The sequence below is a fragment of the Lissotriton vulgaris genome, chromosome 9 (assembly GCF_964263255.1).
Source record: "Lissotriton vulgaris chromosome 9, aLisVul1.2, whole genome shotgun sequence".
In the NCBI taxonomy this organism is placed as follows: Eukaryota; Metazoa; Chordata; class Amphibia; order Caudata; family Salamandridae; genus Lissotriton; species Lissotriton vulgaris.
The window spans coordinates 565,432,798-565,453,513 of record NC_141697.1 but is presented as its reverse complement, the minus strand read 5'-3'; the positions used below and the strand labels follow the sequence as shown (position 1 = coordinate 565,453,513).

The 20,716-nt window shown below is 42.6% G+C and overlaps 1 protein-coding gene across 1 annotated transcript in view; it reads left to right on the top strand.

The window, feature by feature from the left end:
• The window catches only part of LOC147691811 (uncharacterized), a 162,306-nt gene that overhangs the window by 91,314 nt on the left and 50,276 nt on the right, over positions 1 to 20,716 (top strand). Inside the window, exon 2 of the mRNA XM_086939480.1 lies at positions 11,837 to 11,903. Coding sequence (XP_086795606.1) covers positions 11,837 to 11,903 — 67 coding nt within the window. The remainder of the gene's footprint in view (positions 1 to 11,836; positions 11,904 to 20,716) is intronic.

Below are 20,716 nucleotides of genomic sequence, written 5' to 3'. Positions count from 1 at the left end.
ATTGTAGCTTCCCCAAAAAGCAATTTCCACAATGCAGGGGTTATAGGTATCCCTCCCCAGTATGTTTCCTTTTTTAAGTAATTCGGAAGACCGGAAATTCTTAATTTTCCAAGAAGTTTTGTGTGTGTTTAATGAGGCTTTATCTTATATGAGGAAGATCCGTCTTATGTGTCTGAAAGAATGTGCGTCTTATTCGATCCAAAGTTAGTAAGTGTCTTTACGGTAGTTACCTCGTGTGTTGATCCCGGTGCATCAACTCTTCGGCATCCTGCTGTTTCAAAACGCCGCCATCCCCGGCGGCGTTTTGAAACAGCAGGACGCCGAAGAGTTGATGGAATTGTGGAAATCGCTTTTTGTATAGCTTTCCAGGATCCATGATTGCTTTCATACCCATTTCTACCGTTAACTGGAAGGAGGTTGAAAGCACAAGAATAGCAAAAATAGGCTATGTCCCAGAAAAATGCCAAAACTGTGTAAAAAATGTTGGCTTTCCGACAAAAGTCTGCTGCTTGTGCCTGAAAGCTGGGAAGATGGTGATTTCAGCACCATGCCCCCTTTTTTGATACCATTTGCAGGGGAAAAAACAGACGCTTTCATCCGTAGCCCTTTTTTCCCATTTTTCCCCCCAAAAAACAAATTTAGCTGTATTTGGCTAATTTCTGGGTCTCCTCCAAAGGAATCCACCAACCACGTGTACCTTTAGAAATTGACATGTTGTTGGAAAAAAAGGACGCAAATTTGGCGTGTGGACCTTATGTGGTCAAAATGTTACAGAGACCTAAGCGCAGACCACCCAAGCTCGGTCCGTATTTATGAAATTTACACTCCTCTGCAAACAAGGATTGACGACAGGCTAGTACAGGCGAAACGCGTCCAATCAGCCGACAAATAAAACCTTATATTTGTCAAAACATGGCGTTGTCAATCGTTGTTTGCAGAGGAGTATAAATTTCATACATATATATACATATATATATACATATATGTATTACTTACTGGCGGTCGCCAGTAGGTATATATAGTTAGGACCTAGTTACCAAAGAAAATTCCGAACATTCTATTGGGAATAACTTTGGCGCCGATTGAGGGATCTGCCTGTAATTATCTTTAAATTGGCCTCACTGTGCTCCGCTCCTTCCCTGAAAGTTTCGGGGGGATTCGTCAAGCGGGGGCCGAGAAAAAAGGGAGGTACCAAAATGTGTTTTCCCCATGTTAATTTCCATAGGGACATTCTGACAAGGCTACAGCTCGAACGGCTGAATGGAATTACACCAGATTTGGCAAAAAGGTAGGGACTGGTATGCAGCACTACCTTTTGTATGTTTGGTGTAAATCCCTCCAGTAGTTCTTGAGAAAATTGAATTTGAAATTTTTCAAATGGCATTTTCTATGGGACCTTTAGACACGGCTACAGCCCGAACAGCTGAACGGAATTACACCAAACTTGGCAAAATGGTAGGGACAGGTATGCAGTAGTGCCTTTTCTATATTTGGTGAAAATCTCTGCAGTAGTTGTTGAGAAAATTGATTAGAGCAAATTATATATCTATATGCGCTCAACATTCTATTGGCAATAACTTTGGCGCTGATTGAGGAATCTGTGTGTAATTTTCCAGAATTTTGGCCAGCTCCACTCCGCTCCTTCCCTGAAAGTTTTGGGGGGATTCGTCAAGCGGGGGCCGAAAGGGGAGGGTCCCAAAATGTGTTTTCCCCATGTTAAATTCCATAGGGATCTTTAGACACGGCTACAGCCCGAACGGCTGAATGGAATTACACCAAACTTGGCAAAATGGTAGGGACAGGTATGCAGTAGTGCCTTTTCTATATTTGGTGAATATCCCTCCAGTAATTGAATTTGAGCAAATTATATATCTATATGCGCTCACCGTACTCGCACCATATGCGTACGGTACACGTACCGTACGCGTACGCGCGCGTACCCTTACGTGCGCGAGCGAGTTTCTGATTGGCTGGCAGTCGACTGTCAACATTCCAAACTGTCCAAACCAGGAAGTGTTGGCCACCATCTTGTTTTTCAGGAGAACTGAGGCACAAGAGAGCCCAAAACAAGAGTGGAAAACACGAAAGGGGGGCAGGGTAGAGACCCCTCAACCCTCTAGCCCTTCTCGGGTGTGTGAAATATAGTTAGTACAACTAACTATATAGGAGCAATTTCAATGGTTTTGTATGAGTGAAATGTCTAGCTAACTCTAACACCCCTAAAACATAGTTTTTTGAGTGAATTTTAAAGGTTTTTTAAATGCTAATTCCTAGCTATATAAGGCCTGAAACCAATGGTTTTTTCAGTGAATTTCAAAGGTTTTTTTAAATGCTAATTCCTAACTATATAAGGCCTGAAACCTATGGTCTTTTCAGTGAATTTGCAAGGTTTTTTAAATGCTAATTCCTAACTATATAAGGCCTGAAACCTATGTTTTTTTCAGTGAATTTCAAAGGTTTTTTATGCTAATTCCTAACTATATAAGACCTGAAAGCCCACCAGGAATCTCCAGCATGCGCCAGGGGACTGCATTGCAGAGAGGTGTAATGAAGCAACGCCCCTTTTTACACCTCTCTGCAACGCAGCCCCCGTGCATGTTCGAAGAGGGGGAACTAATTCCCCTTGCATACTGGGGGCCCCTGGGGGCCAACTAGCCCACCTGGAACCTCCAGTATGCGCCAGGGGGCTGCATTGCAGAGGTGTAATGAGGCTATGCCCCTTGTTACACCTCTCTGCAATGCAGCCCCCTGGCACGTTTGCAGAGGGGGAACTAATTCCCGTTGCATACTGGGGGTCCCTGGGGGCTAACTAGCCCACCAGGAGCTTCCAGTATGCGCCAGTGGGCTGCATTGCAGAGAGGTGTAATGAGGCCACACACTTTTTTACACTTCTCTGCAACGCAGCCCCGTGCATGTTTGAAGAGGGGTAACTAATTCCCCTTGAATACTAGGGGTCCCTGGGGGCCAACTAGCCCACCTGGAACCTCCAGTATGCGCCAGGGGGCTGCATTGCACAGAGGTGTAATGAGGCTATGCCCCTTTTTACACCTCTCTGCAATGCAGGCCACTGGCGCGTTTGCAGAGGGGGGACTAATTCCCCTTGCATACTGGGGGTCCTTGGGTCATATCTGCCCAAACGCCGATATTCCAAACGATTGAAAATTACTTTTCTTGAGAAACATTTGTATTTGGATTATCATGTCCTATACCTTGGAATTTTTGAAAGACTGACTTTGAGGATGCTATTAATTACTCAAGTCTTCCAGAATTGTGTGGGTAAAATTGATACCTAGTCACTTTGAATAAGAATGTACTTACGTCTCGTCTAACATTTGGAAGAAATATCTAGTTATATGACAACAGGATACCAACATAACTTGAAGGAAATATGAACGCCCTGAAGAAGTTCTGTTGTACAGAACGAAACGCGTCGGCTGGCTGTGGTACATAAACTTAAGGAAAATAAAAGCAATTGAATATACACCAAGATTCAGCGCTTCAATAAGGACTCTAAGTGATATGATTTGATTGGACTTATTGCGCAAGTGGTGCTGTGCCAAACTTTGGAATATTCTCCACTACTCTCTACTACTTACTGTCTACTACTCCACTACTCTCCAATACTCACTCTCTACTACTCATTCTCTACTACTCTACTACTCTCTACTACTCTCTCTCTACTACTCACTCCCTACTACTCACTATCTACTACTCGCTACTACTCACTCTCTACTACTCTCTACTCTCTACTACTCACTCTCTACTACTCTCTCTCTAATACTCACTCTTTACTACTCACTCTCTACTACTCTCTACTACTCACTCTCTACTTCTCACTCTCTACCACTCTCTACTACTCACTCTCTACTACTCTCCCTCTACTACTCACTCTCTACTACTCACTCTACTACTCACTCTCTACTACTCTCTACTACTCACTCTCTACTACTCTCTACTACTCTCTACTACTCACTCTCTACTACTCTCTACTATTCTCTCTCTCTGCTACTCACTCTCTACTACTCACTCTCTACTACTCACTCTCTAGTACTCTCTACTACTCACTCTTTACTACTCTCTACTACTCACTCTCTACTGCTCTCTACTACTCACTCTACTACTTACTCTCTACTACTCTCTACTACTCACTCTCTACTACTCACTCTCTACTACTCTCTACTACTCACTCTACTATTCACTCTACTACTCACTCTCTACTTCTCACTCTCTACTACTCACTCTCTACTACTCTCTCTCTACTACTCTCTACTACTCACTCTCCACTACTCTCTACTACTCACTCTCTACTACTCTCTCTCTCTGCTACTCTCTCTACTGCTCTCTACTACTCTCTACTACTCACTCTCAACTCTATTACTCACTCTCTACTCTCTACCTCTCTACCTCTCTCTACTTCTCTCTCTACTAGTCTCTACCTCTCTACCTCTACCTCTCTACCTCTCTCTACACGCACACATATACACATATATATATATGCATATATATGCATATGCATTTATATATATGTATGTGTATATATATATATACATACATATATAAACATATATAATCTGCATATCTATATAAATACAAATATAAATGCATGCATACATATACATATATGCATACATATGCATGTTATTTACATGAAAGTTTTAAAAACACCAATAAAAGCAAAGCTAAAAAGCCACCTCATTACAATCAGAATGGCTTTAACTTAAACGAGGGCGAGATCTATTGCATTTTCAATGCTTGTTTATTTTGGTTCCATCAAGAAGGCATTCAGATGTGTCACACATTTGCCATAAATTCTGAATGTTAGCACTCTAGTTGCTCATTAGATCACTGTAGTAAAGCTACTGCTCACCAGGGAAGTCTGCTGCTGGTATTCAAAGTGCATGTTTCAGTCTGCATGTCAGAATTTTTTTAATGAAATAGAAGAAGATTTGAGAAGTCACTCAAAATGTGCCCTAATTTTTCTTTCTGTAGCACTAATCATACTTTCTATGGCAAAATATACCCCCTTATTTTGTTCCTTTTTAAATTAAATGTTTTAAGAGTTACCACTTTATTCCAATCAAGATGGCTTCAGGTGTGCCATGCCTTTGTAATAAGTAGGACTGTTAGCGCTCTAATTGTTCTTTAGAACACTCTAGGACATTCTGTCATTGGGCTATACTTGGGCTACATCTGGGTGATATTTGGGCTACATTTGGGCTCTTTTGTCTCTGGTGGCCATCTTGGGAGACTGCATGTCAGAATTTTTTTTATGAAATTGAAGAGGATTTGAGAAGTCACTCAAAATGTGCCCCAATTTTTCTTTCTGCAGCACTATTCATACTTTCTATGGCAAAATATACCCCCTCATTTTGTTCCTTTTTAAATTAAATGTTTTAAGAGTTACCACTTTATTCCAATCAAGATGGCTTCAGGTGTGCCATACCTTTGTAATAAGTAGGACTGTTAGCGCTCTAGTTGTTCTTTAGAACACTCTGGGACATTCTGTCATTGGGCTATACTTGGGCTACATCTGGGTGATATTTGGGCTACATTTGGGCTCTTTTGTCTCTGGTGGCCATCTTGGGAGACGGCATGTCAGAATTTTTTAATGAAATAGAAGAGGATTTGAGAAGTCACTCAAAATGTGCCCTAATTTTTCTTTCTGCAGCACTAATCATAATTTCTATGGCAAAATATACCCCCTCATTTTGTTCCTTTTTAAATTAAATTTTTTAAGAGTTACCACTTTATTCCAATCAAGATGGCTTCAGGTGTGCCATACCTTTGTAATAAGTAGGACTTTAGCGCTCTAGTTGTTCTTTAGAACACTCTAGGAGGCTGCCGTAGAACACAAAGGAATCAACTGACAGTCTTTGTCCTTGTTGGATGTACATGTTTTACTGAGAATGTCAGACTTCATTCTCACATGCCTGAGAAAGATAATGTGAATTTACAGAAAATATGCTTTCAGTTTAGCTTATAGATCCCCTTCCAAACCACTGTGGGAAAAGCATGAGATAATAGTTTTCTTTCAAACATGATTCATGATATCCCAGCAGAAGGCTTTTTCACATGGTAAAATCACCTTAGAACTCATCCAAGAAGTGTTGGCAGCCATCTTGGGACCAATATACATGATAGCACCTCATTAAAAAGCATTGTAGTTAATAGAGGGTTTTAGGACTTTAGTTACATTATAAATCATTTGTTGATGGTACCATACTCGTTTTAGGAATTGTGGTGGGTTCTAAGGTGATTTTACCATGTGAAAAAACCTTCTGCTGTGATATCATGAATATTGTTTGAAAGAAAACTAATATCTCATGATTTTCCCACAGTGGTTTGGAAGAGGATCTATAAGCTAAACTGAAAACATATTTTCTGTAAATTCACATTATCTTTCTCAGTCATGTGAAAATGAAGTCTGACATTCTCAGTAAAACATGTACATCCAACAAGGACAGAGACTGTCAGTTGATTCCTTTGTGTTCTAGTGCAGCCTCCTAGAGTGTTCTAAAGAACAACTAGAGCGCTAACAGTCCTACTTATTACAAAGGTATGGCACACCTGAAGCCATCTTGATTGGAATAAAGTGGTAACTCTTAAAACATTTAATTTAAAAAGAAACAACATGAGGGGGTATATTTTGCCATAGAAAGTATGAATAGTGCTGCAGAATGAAAAATTAGGGCACATTTTGAGTGACTTCTCAAATCCTTTTCTATTTCATTAAAACATTCTGACATGCAGTCTCCCAAAATGGCCACCAGAGACAAAAGAGCCCAAATGTAGCCCAAATATCACCCAGATGTAGCCCAAGTATAGCCCAATGACAGAATGTCCCAGAGTGTTCTAAAGAACAACTAGAGCGCTAACAGTCCTACTTATTACAAAGGTATAGCACACCTGGAGCCATCGTGATGGGAATAAAGTGGTAACTCTTAAAACATTTAATTTAAAAAGGAACAAAATGAGGGGGTATATTATGCAATAGAAGGTATTATTAGTGCTGCAGAAAGAAAAATTAGGGCACATTTTGAGTGACTTTTCATATCCTCTTCTATTTCATTAAACAATTCTGACATGCAGTCTCCCAAAATGGCCACCAGAGACAAGAGAGCCCAAATGTAGCCCAAATATCACCCAGATGTAGCCCAAGTATAGCCCAATGACAGAATGTCCCAGAGTGTTCTAAAGAACAACTAGAGCGCTAACAGTCCTACTTATTACAAAGGTATGGCACACCTGAAGCCATCTTGATTGGAATAAAGTGGTAACTCTTAAAACATTTAATTTAAAAAGGAACAAAATGAGGGGGTAGATTTTGTCATATGAATTATGATTAGTGCTGCAGAAAGAAAAATTAGGGCACATTTTGAGTGACTTCTCAAACCCTCTTCAATTTCATTAAAGAATTCTGACATACAGTCTCCCAAGATGGCCACCAGATACAAAAGAGCCTAAATGTAGCCCAAATATCACCCAGATGTACCCCAAGTATAGCCCAATGACAGAATGTCCCAGAGTGTTCTAAAGAACAACTAGAGCGCTAACAGTCTTACTTATGACAAAAGTATGGCACACCAGAAGCCATCTTGATTGGAATGAAGTGGTAAGTCTGAAAACACTCAATTTAAAAAGGAACAACATGAGGGGGTTAATTTTGCCATAGAACGTATGATTAGTGCTTCAGAAAGAAAAATTAGGGATCATTTTGAGTGACTTCTCAAATCCTCTTCTATTTCATTAAAAAAATTCTGACATGCAGACTGAAACATGCACTTTGAAGACCAGCAGCAGACGTCCCTGGTGAGCAGTAGCTTTACTACAGTGATCTAATGTGCAACTAGAGTGCTAACATTCAGAATTTATGGCAAATGTGTGACACATCTGAATGCCTTCTTGATGGAACCAAAGTAAACAAGCATTGAAAATGCAATAGATCTCGCCCTCGTTTAAGTTAAAGCCATTCTGTTTGTAATGAGGTGGCTTTTTAGCTTTGCTTTTATTAGTGTTTTTTCAACTTTCATGTAAATAACATGCATCTGTATGCATATAAGTATATGTATGCATGCATTTATGTTTGTATTTATATAGATATACAGATTATATATGTTTATACATGTATGTATATATATATATTCACTGAAAAAACCATAGGCTATAGACCATATATAGTTAGGAATTAGCATTTACAAAACCTTGAAAATTCACTGAAAAAACCATAGGTTATAGACCATATATAGTTAGGACTTAGCATTTACAAAACCTTGAAAATTCACTGAAAAAACCATAGGTTATAGACCATATATAGTTAGGAATTCGCATTTACAAAACCTTATTTTACTCACACAAAACCATTGAAATTCCATATATAGTTAGTTGCACTAACTATATATCGCGCACCCGCAATCCACTGCTGATGATGTCACATATTACATCATTCATGACATGGTCAGTGACATCACTGATGACATCTCAAATGACCGGAGCTCCCATAAATAATCTCGGGACTACAGTCCCGATCCGCGGTATCTGCCAAACTACAATTCCCAAGATACCTTGCGGCGACCCGTCAGCAACTGGCCAGATATCGGCCAATGTGAGCACAACATCATGACGGTTATTTACCGTGACGGGCGTTTTGATTTATGTGGTATGCATTATACGATGACTTATCTGTTATCTCTTCCCTTGGGAGGTTCGCTGTTAATTATACAGGACGATCACAGATAACCTTGCCAGCGGGGTTACCGGAGATAGCCAACCTTTGTATTCCACGTACTTACAAAATTGCATATAATGATTGTCGTAATGTTGACATAGTGCAATAGAAACTGTTGAATCGATTTAAGTTTTACTTTAACGATGTTTTGCATTGAGTATTTTCTTTATGTCCATTGTGTATTAAAACAGTTGTGGGACTATAAGTATGGCAAAAAACAAAATGGTGGTTACTTGATAAAGGCTTACGCCGAAACGCGTCGTCTTGGGTTAACGAGTGCACAATAAAGGGTTTGTGCAAGATTTCCTGGTGTGCCGTCTCTGCTTCCTTCTAATTGGTGGGATCCAGTACCTGCAAACATTAAGGTAGCGGCTGCTGCTACCGACGGCATCAGCGTTGACTGGTCGAGGGTCGTTCTAGCAGCAGTGTGAACACATATATATATATATATATATATATATATATATATATATATATATATATATATATATATATATATATATAGACACAGTTACAGTGTTGTTTTAGTTAGGCTCAGATTGCAGTTGTACAAAACCAGCACAGGTTTTGCAGAGATTTTTAAAGATCTTTTACATTTTATTTCCCAAACATAGCGTCCCTCTAACCTGGTTGTGAGTGGTTGTGTGGGTGTGAAAGTAGGTGTTAGAGTTCATGTGTGATTGGATGTGTGGATCTGTGAGTGGGTATGGAAGTGGCTATCTGGGTGAATGAGTACGTGTGTGTGGCTGTGTGGGTGTGTCAGTGGTTTTGTGGGTCTGTGAGGGGATGTACTAGTGGCTTTATGGGTGTGTGAGTAGGTGTGTGAGTGGTTGTGTGCATGTGTAAGTGGGTGTGTGAGTGGCTGTATGGTCCTTTGAGTCGGTATGTGAGTGGTTTTGTGAGTGGGTTTGGGAGGGTTTTTTGGGTTTTGAAGTAGGTCTGTCAGTGGTTAGGTGGGTGTGTAAGTGAGTTTGTGGGTGTGTGAGTGAGTGTGTGAGTAGGAGTGTGGATCTGTGATAGGGATGGGTGAAAAATTCCCCTCCGCCAGTGGAGTTCAGAGTGTTGCCCAAACAATCTTGCAAAGTGATTTGGAGCAGAGTTTTTACTCTTGAGCGGTTCACTCACATTAAATGTTTGTGTGCTAGACCTCCCCCTGGCGAGATTTCTCAACATGGGCGGTCGGCACCATGTTTATAGAAAATCTTTAACCATGGATATCTCTATTATGGTTCACACAAACCTTTCCCTATGTATATATTTTAAGAAAAGTCACAATTTTTATGAGATTTTTTGTAATATAGTGTACAGCACAAAAACACACTAGAGGATGAGAGAGTGTATGTTTCATCAGTTCACTTATAATAAATGAAAGCAGCGGTGTTCAAGCCCATTGTTTCGAATCATAGAGCCAGAATTACCACTGTTTGTACATAATGTTGACATTTTGATATATATATGTAATCAATGCGCTTTAACTCTAGATCATTTATTTTTCTTGCTTCGTATTATTCACTGGTAAAAGAAAAATCCTGAAGAAGGCATTTGCCGAAACGCGTTGGTGGTATTCTGCAAATCACCACCAGTGTCTTTTTGTCTTTTTTTGTTTCTATGTCACAATATGTTCAAATGTACTGTATAAAATGAGATAAAATGCGAAAAATCTGTCATATAATCCTAATTGTGTTATCCAAATCAAATTTGTGTTTTAACTTATTGAAGTAATATATGCAACAATGTGTATTTATTCATGTGCATAATAGAAAAGTGAATGTAGATATATTGTATGTTTTTGATACTAAACAAAAAACAAAGATTAATAAAACTAAAATTATTTTCCTAACTGGATTGATACAGAGTTTATTGTGTTAGAAAGTATGTACAGTTAGCACGCAGATTCTTTGTATAAACAGCACTAAGCCCGGTGCTATTGCTTTTTTCTAAAAAAGTGTATTTCCCTGTTAGGGTTTATCCATGTTTCAGGGGCCCCATGTGTTTGTCATAGCAAATTTGGTGTAACACCACACTCCAGCATTGTTTTCTAAATATGCCCCTTATCTTATACTGTTTCCTAATTGGGAGGATATGTCATTGATCTCAGAATTTCACAACTCATGAATAGTGTGGCAACTGAAGTTCTTTTTTTCCACACACTAACTTTTTTTTAAATTCCTAGCTGTTTGCCTACTGTCCAGTTGTGTGAGGACCAACAACCACAGCTGACATTTGGATTTGACTCAATTCAAGATGTCCATCAATGTGAGTTTTTATTTTATGCCTGTAAGTGTAAATAAGTTATCATGCTTAGTTGTCATTATCAGGGTTTGAGTTTCTGAAATAAAAAAGTGTACTCTTAATTAGTGTGAAAGTTTACAGCTTAAGGGACCAAGACAATAGCAGCAAATATAGCAGAAAGAGCTAAAGGAAGCTGCAAGTGAGCAAGGGAAAAGCATGAGACATGTACGTGTTTTTAAAATAGGAGAGGTATACCATGTAGTGTCACTAAAAACACAGGGATCAGTAACAGATTTTGGAGTAACCTTTGAACTTTGTTTTTGTTTAGTAACTGAGAAATGATTGGAGCTAGATGTATGGTTCCTTCCCAACTCACAGCATGAGTTTAAAGGATTGGGAGAATAAGTAGTGAGTAAATTATAGTGCTCACTTTAAAGTGATGAAAAGAGTTTTTCTTGATGAAAAGAGTTTGTCAATTGGGAGGTTCTCAGATTTGTTCACAATTGAGTCAGTGTCTCCAAAAAAGTGTGGGAGATTGATCTTTTTACCAAAGTTGCACAAACATCATGTTTAGTTCTCACCCCACTACAGGCCTTCAATGTGAAGTGAAAGAGTTACACAGAACTAAATCATTTACTTCCCCGTCAAGGCATGGGTGAAATATAGGGCAACACACCAAGTAGGCTCAAAGAATGTGGTGAAGCCAGTAACATGGAGACCATGGCAGTTGAATATGTAGGTGTTCCTTTGAGTAGTTAGCTACTACATTTCAGCAAGAAGGTGGCTGCACAGGGCATAACACCGTATAACAACATGACTTAATGGTGACATCTAGTTTTAGAGAGAATGAGCTCATGATTTTTTCTGTTTCTCCTGTAGTTGCAAATACGAGCCCGCCTGGGGTCAGTAATCCGCTGCTGTAGACCATATGCAGTGCCTGAGGGAGGTAAGTGGTCAAAAACAAAACCCCTCATTACCTCATGGTAGACATACACGTACTCTGGGTGGTCTCATTTTGTGTGCCCTTTTTGATTGTTTATAGTTGCATGTAAACAAATGAATGCAGTTCTGAAACAAGTACAATTTCAGCACAGTACAAGTGGTCCTTGAGGCTATTGTGTAATATTATAGTACATGAAATGCAGGGGGAATCAACCACTCAATATTGAAGTACATGAGGGTATGGAGGCAGCAGTCACTCAATATGTATGGTGGATGTAGTGGCGGCATCAATCATTCAGTATATCAACTTGGGATTTCAGTCAACCCTGGGAAAACAATACGACTGTTAATGTTTACAATTGTACTGCATACTCCCTTCTCAACTGGTTTTTCATGATGCCCATGGGGATTAAGCGTGGGCGGAAAATCCGTTCCGCTCGCGGATTTTGCGGATTTTCGGGAAATCCGCAATCCGCGAGATTTGCGGATTTCCCGCAAAATCCGCAAATTCGCACGCAGCGGATTTTTTGGGCGGCGCGCGGCGTTGGTGATACAATTTTTGCGGCGCGCGGCGTTTATCATCGTTTGCCGAGTTGTTTTTTTCGATAGTTTGCGAGTGCTGCGCCATTTTGGATCTTGCTGTGTGATCCCGCGGGAATTGGCGAGCGCGATTACGTCATCGCGGCTTGCCAGCGATAGTTTGTCAACGCGAGTACGACGAGATCACGTCTCGCGGTACTTCGCAATTGCGAGATTTGAGATGCGGCGCGCGAAAATATAAATTTGCAATTCTGCACAAGAAATCCACCAGCAAGCAGCATAAACCTTCTAGAAATGATGATTTTTATGTGAATAACTCCTTAGTTTGACATTTGCCTGCACTTTTTTAGCGAGGAGTCCATTTTGGGGAGGGGGGCAGGGGGGTGGGAGGAAGGAAGTGCCCCATAGTCTTCAACTTCCTGTTCCTGTTCAGCAGGCTCCTCCCAGTGCTTTGTCCATCTCCTGGTCACTTTTCATTCGGATGTGGACCTGGAAGGATTACCTTTTGTGGATGCTGCTGGATCTTTGGATTTGAGGCCTTTTTGACTTTCTTTGGATCACTGTTGGATTAGAAATTTTACAAGTAAGTTTGTTTGGGGCATTACAGTTGCTGCAACTAAAATTTTGGGATTTTCGATTTTTGGGCTGTTTTGGGGCCTTTTCCCAGGGGTACTCAGTGGTGGGTGGACTGATTCTTTCTGTGGGTTGTCTTGAATTTAAACATCATGGAGGCCATAGATGAATTGGGATTGTGCTGATTTTTCTGTGTTTTTCGATTTTTTTTTTTTGTAAAATTTTGTGTTTTTCGATTTTTGACCTGTTGTTGGGGCCTTGACCAGGGGTAGTGAGTGGTGCATGGGGCCTAGTCTTTCTGTGGGCTGTCTTGAATTTAAACATCATGGATGGAATGGGATTGTGCTGATTTTGCAGTGTTTTTCGATTTTTGGGGGTGTTCATGGGGAGGGACATGCCATGTGGCTGGTGGCCATTTTGAGTGCAGCTACAGGCACTGGCCATGTGCTGGCAGGCAAGTGGCCATTTTGAATGCAGGCTTTGTTGTTAGGCCTCCAACCATTTTGCCTACTTTTCAACCTTTATTTATGCCAGGGGTAGTGAGTCTTGCATGGGCCTAGTATTTCTGTGGGTTGTCTTGAATTTAAACATCATGGAGGCCATGGATGGAATGGGATTGTGCTGATTTTGCAGTGTTTTTCGATTTTTGGGGGTGTTCATGGGGAGGGACATGCCATGTGGCTGGTGGCCATTTTGAGTGCAGCTACAGGCACTTGCCATGTGCTGGCAGGCAAGTGGCCATTTTGAATGCAGGCTTTGTTGTTAGGCCTCCAACCATTTTGCCTACTTTTCAACCTTTATTTATGCCAGGGGTAGTGAGTCTTGCATGGGCCTAGTATTTCTGTGGGTTGTCTTGAATTTAAACATCATGGAGGCCATAGATGAATTGGGATTGTGCTGATTTTTCTGTGTTTTTCGATTTTTTTTTTTTGTAAAATTTTGTGTTTTTCGATTTTTGACCTGTTGTTGGGGCCTTTTCACCAGGGGTATTTGAGTCTAGCATGGGCCTAGTCTTTCTGTGGGCTGTCTTGAATTTAAACATCATGGAGGCCATGGATGGAATAGGATTGTGCTGATTTTGCAGTGTTTTTCGATTTTTGGGGGTGTTCATGGGGAGGGACATGCCATGTGGCTGGTGGCCATTTTGAGTGCAGCTACAGGCACTGGCCATGTGCTGGCAGGCAAGTGGCCATTTTGAATGCAGGCTTTGTTGTTAGGCCTCCAACCATTTTGCCTACTTTTCAACCTTTATTTATGCCAGGGGTAGTGAGTCTTGCATGGGCCTAGTATTTCTGTGGGTTGTCTTGAATTTAAACATCATGGAGGCCATAGATGAATTGGGATTGTGCTGATTTTTCTGTGTTTTTCGATTTTTTTTTTTTGTAAAATTTTGTGTTTTTCGATTTTTGACCTGTTGTTGGGGCCTTGACCAGGGGTAGTGAGTGGTGCATGGGGCCTAGTCTTTCTGTGGGCTGTCTTGAATTTAAACATCATGGATGGAATGGGATTGTGCTGATTTTGCAGTGTTTTTCGATTTTTGGGGGTGTTCATGGGGAGGGACATGCCATGTGGCTGGTGGCCATTTTGAGTGCAGCTACAGGCACTGGCCATGTGCTGGCAGGCAAGTGGCCATTTTGAATGCAGGCTTTGTTGTTAGGCCTCCAACCATTTTGCCTACTTTTCAACCTTTATTTATGCCAGGGGTAGTGAGTCTTGCATGGGCCTAGTATTTCTGTGGGTTGTCTTGAATTTAAACATCATGGAGGCCATAGATGAATTGGGATTGTGCTGATTTTTCTGTGTTTTTCGATTTTTTTTTTTTGTAAAATTTTGTGTTTTTCGATTTTTGACCTGTTGTTGGGGCCTTGACCAGGGGTAGTGAGTGGTGCATGGGGCCTAGTCTTTCTGTGGGCTGTCTTGAATTTAAACATCATGGATGGAATGGGATTGTGCTGATTTTGCAGTGTTTTTCGATTTTTGGGGGTGTTCATGGGGAGGGACATGCCATGTGGCTGGTGGCCATTTTGAGTGCAGCTACAGGCACTGGCCATGTGCTGGCAGGCAAGTGGCCATTTTGAATGCAGGCTTTGTTGTTAGGCCTCCAACCATTTTGCCTACTTTTCAACCTTTATTTATGCCAGGGGTAGTGAGTCTTGCATGGGCCTAGTATTTCTGTGGGTTGTCTTGAATTTAAACATCATGGAGGCCATAGATGAATTGGGATTGTGCTGATTTTTCTGTGTTTTTCGATTTTTTTTTTTTGTAAAATTTTGTGTTTTTCGATTTTTGACCTGTTGTTGGGGCCTTTTCACCAGGGGTATTTGAGTCTAGCATGGGCCTAGTCTTTCTGTGGGCTGTCTTGAATTTAAACATCATGGAGGCCATGGATGGAATAGGATTGTGCTGATTTTGCAGTGTTTTTCGATTTTTGGGGGTGTTCATGGGGAGGGACATGCCATGTGGCTGGTGGCCATTTTGAGTGCAGCTACAGGCACTGGCCATGTGCTTGGCAGGCAAGTGGCCATTTTGAATGCAGGCTTTGTTGTTAGGCCTCCAACCATTTTGCCTACTTTTCAACCTTTATTTATGCCCAGGGGTAGTGAGTCTTGCATGGGCCTAGTCTTTCTGTGGGTTGTCTTGAATTTAAACATTATGGAGGGCATGGATGGATTGGGATTGTGCTGATTTTGCAGTGTTTTTCGATTTTTTTGTGCTCTATAACTGAACTGATGTTCCTCTGTCTTCCATTTTTTTTAGGTGCACAAGACTCAAGAGAACCACCAGTGCCAGGAAGAAGTCCTGCAGCGGTGTGTGTGTGCAGCATAACGTCACGCGACGTCACGTCTGGCCTCAGACAACTCTACAATTCGTGCAACTGCGGCCTGCTGTCTGACCTGCTCTGAAGAAGATGGCCCCAAAGAAAGTTCTCCGTAGCTCCTCTAGCAAGAAAGTTGCTAGTAAGGAGCAGAAGAAGCAAGTTACCAAGGAGGCTGGTGTGCCACCCGCCACTTTTTTTGGGAGCAAAAAAAAAAGTACGCCTGCAGCAGCAGGATCTGCTGGGGACCAACCTGAGAGCAGCACCCCTGCTCCATTGGGTTCAGTGCCTCCACCACCACGCCAACTTAAGTCAAAGCCCTTGAGTGCTTCAGAGGCAGTCAGTGTACTTCTCCAATCACCATCGACCAGTGATGTTGGCTCATCGCAAGAAAGTAGCAGCAATGTCCCTGAATCAACACAGGTTGTTGTAACTCATCTGACAAGTGTTGAACAACCACAGCCGCAACAACAACACCATGTGCAAGTACACGCCCAAGTACATGTGGAAGGAGAGGCAGCAAAAGGAGATGCGCAAGCAAAGGTGCATGGACGTTCACAAGTGCCCACAATAGTTGTTCCTCCCGAAGTAGGGGCACATTTGGAAATCGACAATGAAGCTGAGGTATCATTGGAAGCCACTCCTCCTGATGATCATTCATTGTCTTCCACATCCCTAGCAAGGAAAAGATCAAGGGGGGTGTCTACATCTTCTTCAAGCCCACCTCGTTCTGGTGCAAGTGATCTGTCTTGGGAACCACCACAACTGCGGTCTGACAGTGAGGCAGAGGCACACCATGATCTGCCACCGGTACCTAAGCGTAAAAGGAAGGTCGTCCAAAAACTCAAACCTATGGAGTGTGATGAGGCTCAACAAGAAGTGACAGATACTGCTGGTGATGAAGCCTCTCACGATGACGACGAGGCAGTCATCACAAAGGTCACTGCAGCCCCACCGGGCATGCAGCAAAGAGACATTTTGACCCTATCCCGAGAAGCTGCTGAGCGTGATGATGATGTCGGCGAGGAGGCAATGGAAATGGAATCATTAGATTTGGAGTTAAGTAGTACACCAAAACCTACCGCTTCCATATTTCTTCCTCGCAAGAAGGTACCCACCTCGTCCTCGACCTCAATTCGTGGTGGTGAAAGTGCAAAACGTACTGAAGTTCGGCAATCCACATCCTCCACTTCATCTGTCATTAGCAGCAGGACCACCACCACCAGTATCGCCGCCTCCTCCGGCCCCCGAAGACATTTCAAGTCTCCAGTTTGGGACTTCTTTAGTGTTTGCCCAAAAAAGGAAAACGTAGCCATTTGTAGCCTTTGTAAGCTTCGATTTAGTCGTGGTAAGCTTGGTTCTAACTATGGTACCGGAGGCCAGAGAGGTCATCTTGAGAGAAGGCACCCTGTCCAATGGTTTCCGCACCTAGAGGCGGTCAAGAAAGCCGGAATTGCACGTAATGAAAACGTTGATTTGTCATCTGCTGATGACGAGGAGGTAGAAGACGATTCAAACACTTCACTTACACCCAGTTCCCATGTCAGCAGCACACCCCATGGGAGCCACACTAAGAGTGTGGGAGAGAGTGAGACATCAATGCGGAAAAGTTCATCAGCGAGCGTAACTGGGTCGAAGAGATCATCATCATCCCGTAAATCATTGGTCCAGGGCAACATTAAAAAGATGTTGTTTACAGAAGCGCAATATGAACGCAACCACCCAATGACCCGTCTGTATAACACTAAGCTGGCTAAAATGCTAGCTCTGGACCTTCTCCCTTTTTCTTTTGTAGAAGGGGTTGGTTTTCTAGAATTAGTGACAGCGCTCTGCCCTAAATGGAAGGTTCCTAGCCGGTTCTATTTTGCCCGAGTTGCGGTTCCAGCACTACATGAAGATGTTCTGAAGGTGATTGGGGCAGCTTTGCAGAAGAGTGCTGTTCACACTATACATCTGACAACAGACATGTGGACCAGTGGCGCAGGCGCTGATTACATGTGCATCACTGCACACTGGGTCTCTTTTTCAGGGGCTAAAGCAAAGCTAAACTCAGGTGTTGACACTAACATTGTTTTTAAAGGTGCTCGGAAACATGCAACACTAGCCATGTTTGGTTTGGAGAAACGTCACACAGCAGAAAACATTTTGGATGTCTTTAACACAAAGGTCCTTAACTGTCTGTCCCCACTAAAACGCAAGGTTGGTTATGTTTCCACAGACAATGGCTCCAATATAGTTAAGGCCATGAGGGACGGTTACTATTTCAGAGTGCCGTGTTTGGCGCACTGTATAAACCTGGTTGTCCAAAAATTCTTGGGTAATAAACGCAGTGCAGCGTACAGTGTATTGGAGAACTGCCGAAAAATTTGCAAGCATTTCAGGCATTCTTTTAAGGCCCGCAAGCAGCTGAGGAGCATGCTATATCAAAGTCAAATGCCAGTGAAAGCACTCATCCAGGAGGTGGTAACACGTTGGAACTCAACCTTCTACATGCTTGAGCGTCTGTATGAGCAGTATACGCAACTCGATCAATATTTCTTGAAAGAGGGTATAGAGGAGCTGAGGATGGGTGGGCCGCAATGGAACATAGTTGAAAGCCTAACACGCATGCTTCGTCCTTTTGAGGTCTTCACACGTGCAGTCAGCAAGGAGGACTCTAATTTGGGAAAAGCTATCCCATTGTTGTACATGCTGGAGGACCAACTGAAGGAGGTGTGTTCTGTGTTTCGAAAAGATGACAAAAAGAAAGACTCTTTGCTTCTGGCTGAGAAATTATTAGAGCTCCTACAAGGTGATGAACGTCTTCAAAAGATCCACTCAGAACAGCATTACATTTGTGCTACTATTCTGGATCCACGCTACAAAAAGGCGCTGGCAGGCAGAGCATTCTTTCCTTTTGCTGATGAAGATGTTACAAAGTACAAACGTTGGCTAGCCTTGTCAGCCAAGAAGTTTGAAACAGAACGGCTGGAAATTGAAGGAAATGGCAGTACATCAGCAGGCCATCCCCAGTCAAAACAATCCACTTCTGCACCTGTGGCTGTGGCACAAGTGACCTCTCAGCCGTTAAAGACACCGGCAACCGCATCATCTGCACGAAAGACAGCAGAAACATTGGAGGCTGAAGAGGATTGGCTAGCTCTGCGTGGGTTTGGTTCTCAAAAGGCCAGAGGCACAGCAAGAGCTACGCAAAGTGGAGGAACCTTGGAGGAGGACCTTGAGTCGATGGTGAAGGACTATCTGAATGACTCCACAGAGGTCTATGTTAATTCTGACCCATTGGCGTATTGGCATGGGAAAAAAGAATTGTGGCCACAGCTCACCAACCTGGCTTTAAACTACTTGTCTTGCCCACTCGCAAGTGTGTCTTCTGAACGGGTTTTCAGTGCGGCTGGTGGGATTGTAACTCCCAAACGGAGCCGCCTCTCGCCCAAAAATGTGGAGAGGTTAACAATGATCAAGATGAATCAGCACCTCATACCACCAGATATAAGAGTACGAGAGAGCGTGCCGGATGAAGAGGAGGTGGCCAGCACCATAGATGAGGGAATTTCTACTCTGTCAGGTGGCACTGACCTCACCCGGGCTGAATTCGCAGAGTATGATGACGAAGCCTTATTCTTATTCCTGGACCGTGATTCCGACTTCGAGCCCTGAAAATGAGACAACGAATCAATAACTTTCTTTTTCATCCTTATTCACTTTTATTCCTGTGTGTCTGTCTTTCTTTGTTGTGCACAGTTAATATAATTCAAACTTTAATCAGATAATCACAAAGACAAGCCCATCAGCAGAACTGTCTTCACTTGTTTGCTAATTTATTTGAAGGTGCCGCAGTCTGCATTCCTCAGGTTCACAAGTTCAGAAGAACATGCTCCTCTATCCTCCTCCTCCAGACTCCTATTTCCATCAAAGCAGAGGGCTGGTTTACGCCCAATGAAGAAAGACTCAGCACTTGTGGGGGTGTTGTTCTACCTCTTTGCAGGTGAGTTGACGGGTCTGGGGCCATTGCTGGGAAGCACTAAAAGTGGTTTGTGCCAAATCCGAGGCGGAAATTTTTTTGTGTTTTTGATGACTTGCTTGCCTTTGAGGTGCTCTTAGGGGGGGTTCCGTCTGTTTGTGGGTGAGTTTCATGGTCTGAGAGCATTGCTGGGACACTCTAATCTTGATTGCATTTGCTTTTCAGGAAATCCGTCGTGCCAACCCCGACTTATGGCCCAGCTACGCAGCGCGTTTGGACCGAAGGCCCAGAAATATTGCAAGTATGAGAGTTTGCTTTTGGCCTGTTTGGGGGTGTTATACTTCTTGGCGGGTGGGTTGCCGGGTCTTGGGGCATTCCTGGGAAGGTCTAATACCGGGTAGAAGTGGTTGGGACTAAATCCAGGCCGATTTTTTTTTGGGCTATTTCTGACATTTTGCTCTATGTAGCGTTTTCGGGGGCCTGTTTGGGGGGCTTCCTGGTGTTTCTGGGTGAGTTTCGTGGTCTGGGAGCACTGCTGGGACACTCTAATCTTGATTGCATTTGCTTTTCAGGAAATCCGTCGTGCCAACCCCGACTTATGGCCCAGCTACGCAGCGCGTTTGGACCGAAGGCCCAGAAATATTGCAAGTATGAGAGTTTGCTTTTGGCCTGTTTGGGGGTGTTATACTTCTTGGCGGGTGGGTTGCCGGGTCTTGGGGCATTCCTGGGAAGGTCTAATACCGGGTAGAAGTGGTTGGGACTAAATCCAGGCCGATTTTTTTTTGGGCTATTTCTGACATTTTGCTCTATGTAGCGTTTTCGGGGGCCTGTTTGGGGGGCTTCCTGGTGTTTCTGGGTGAGTTTCGTGGTCTGGGAGCACTGCTGGGACACTCTAATCTTGATTGCATTTGCTTTTCAGGAAATCCGT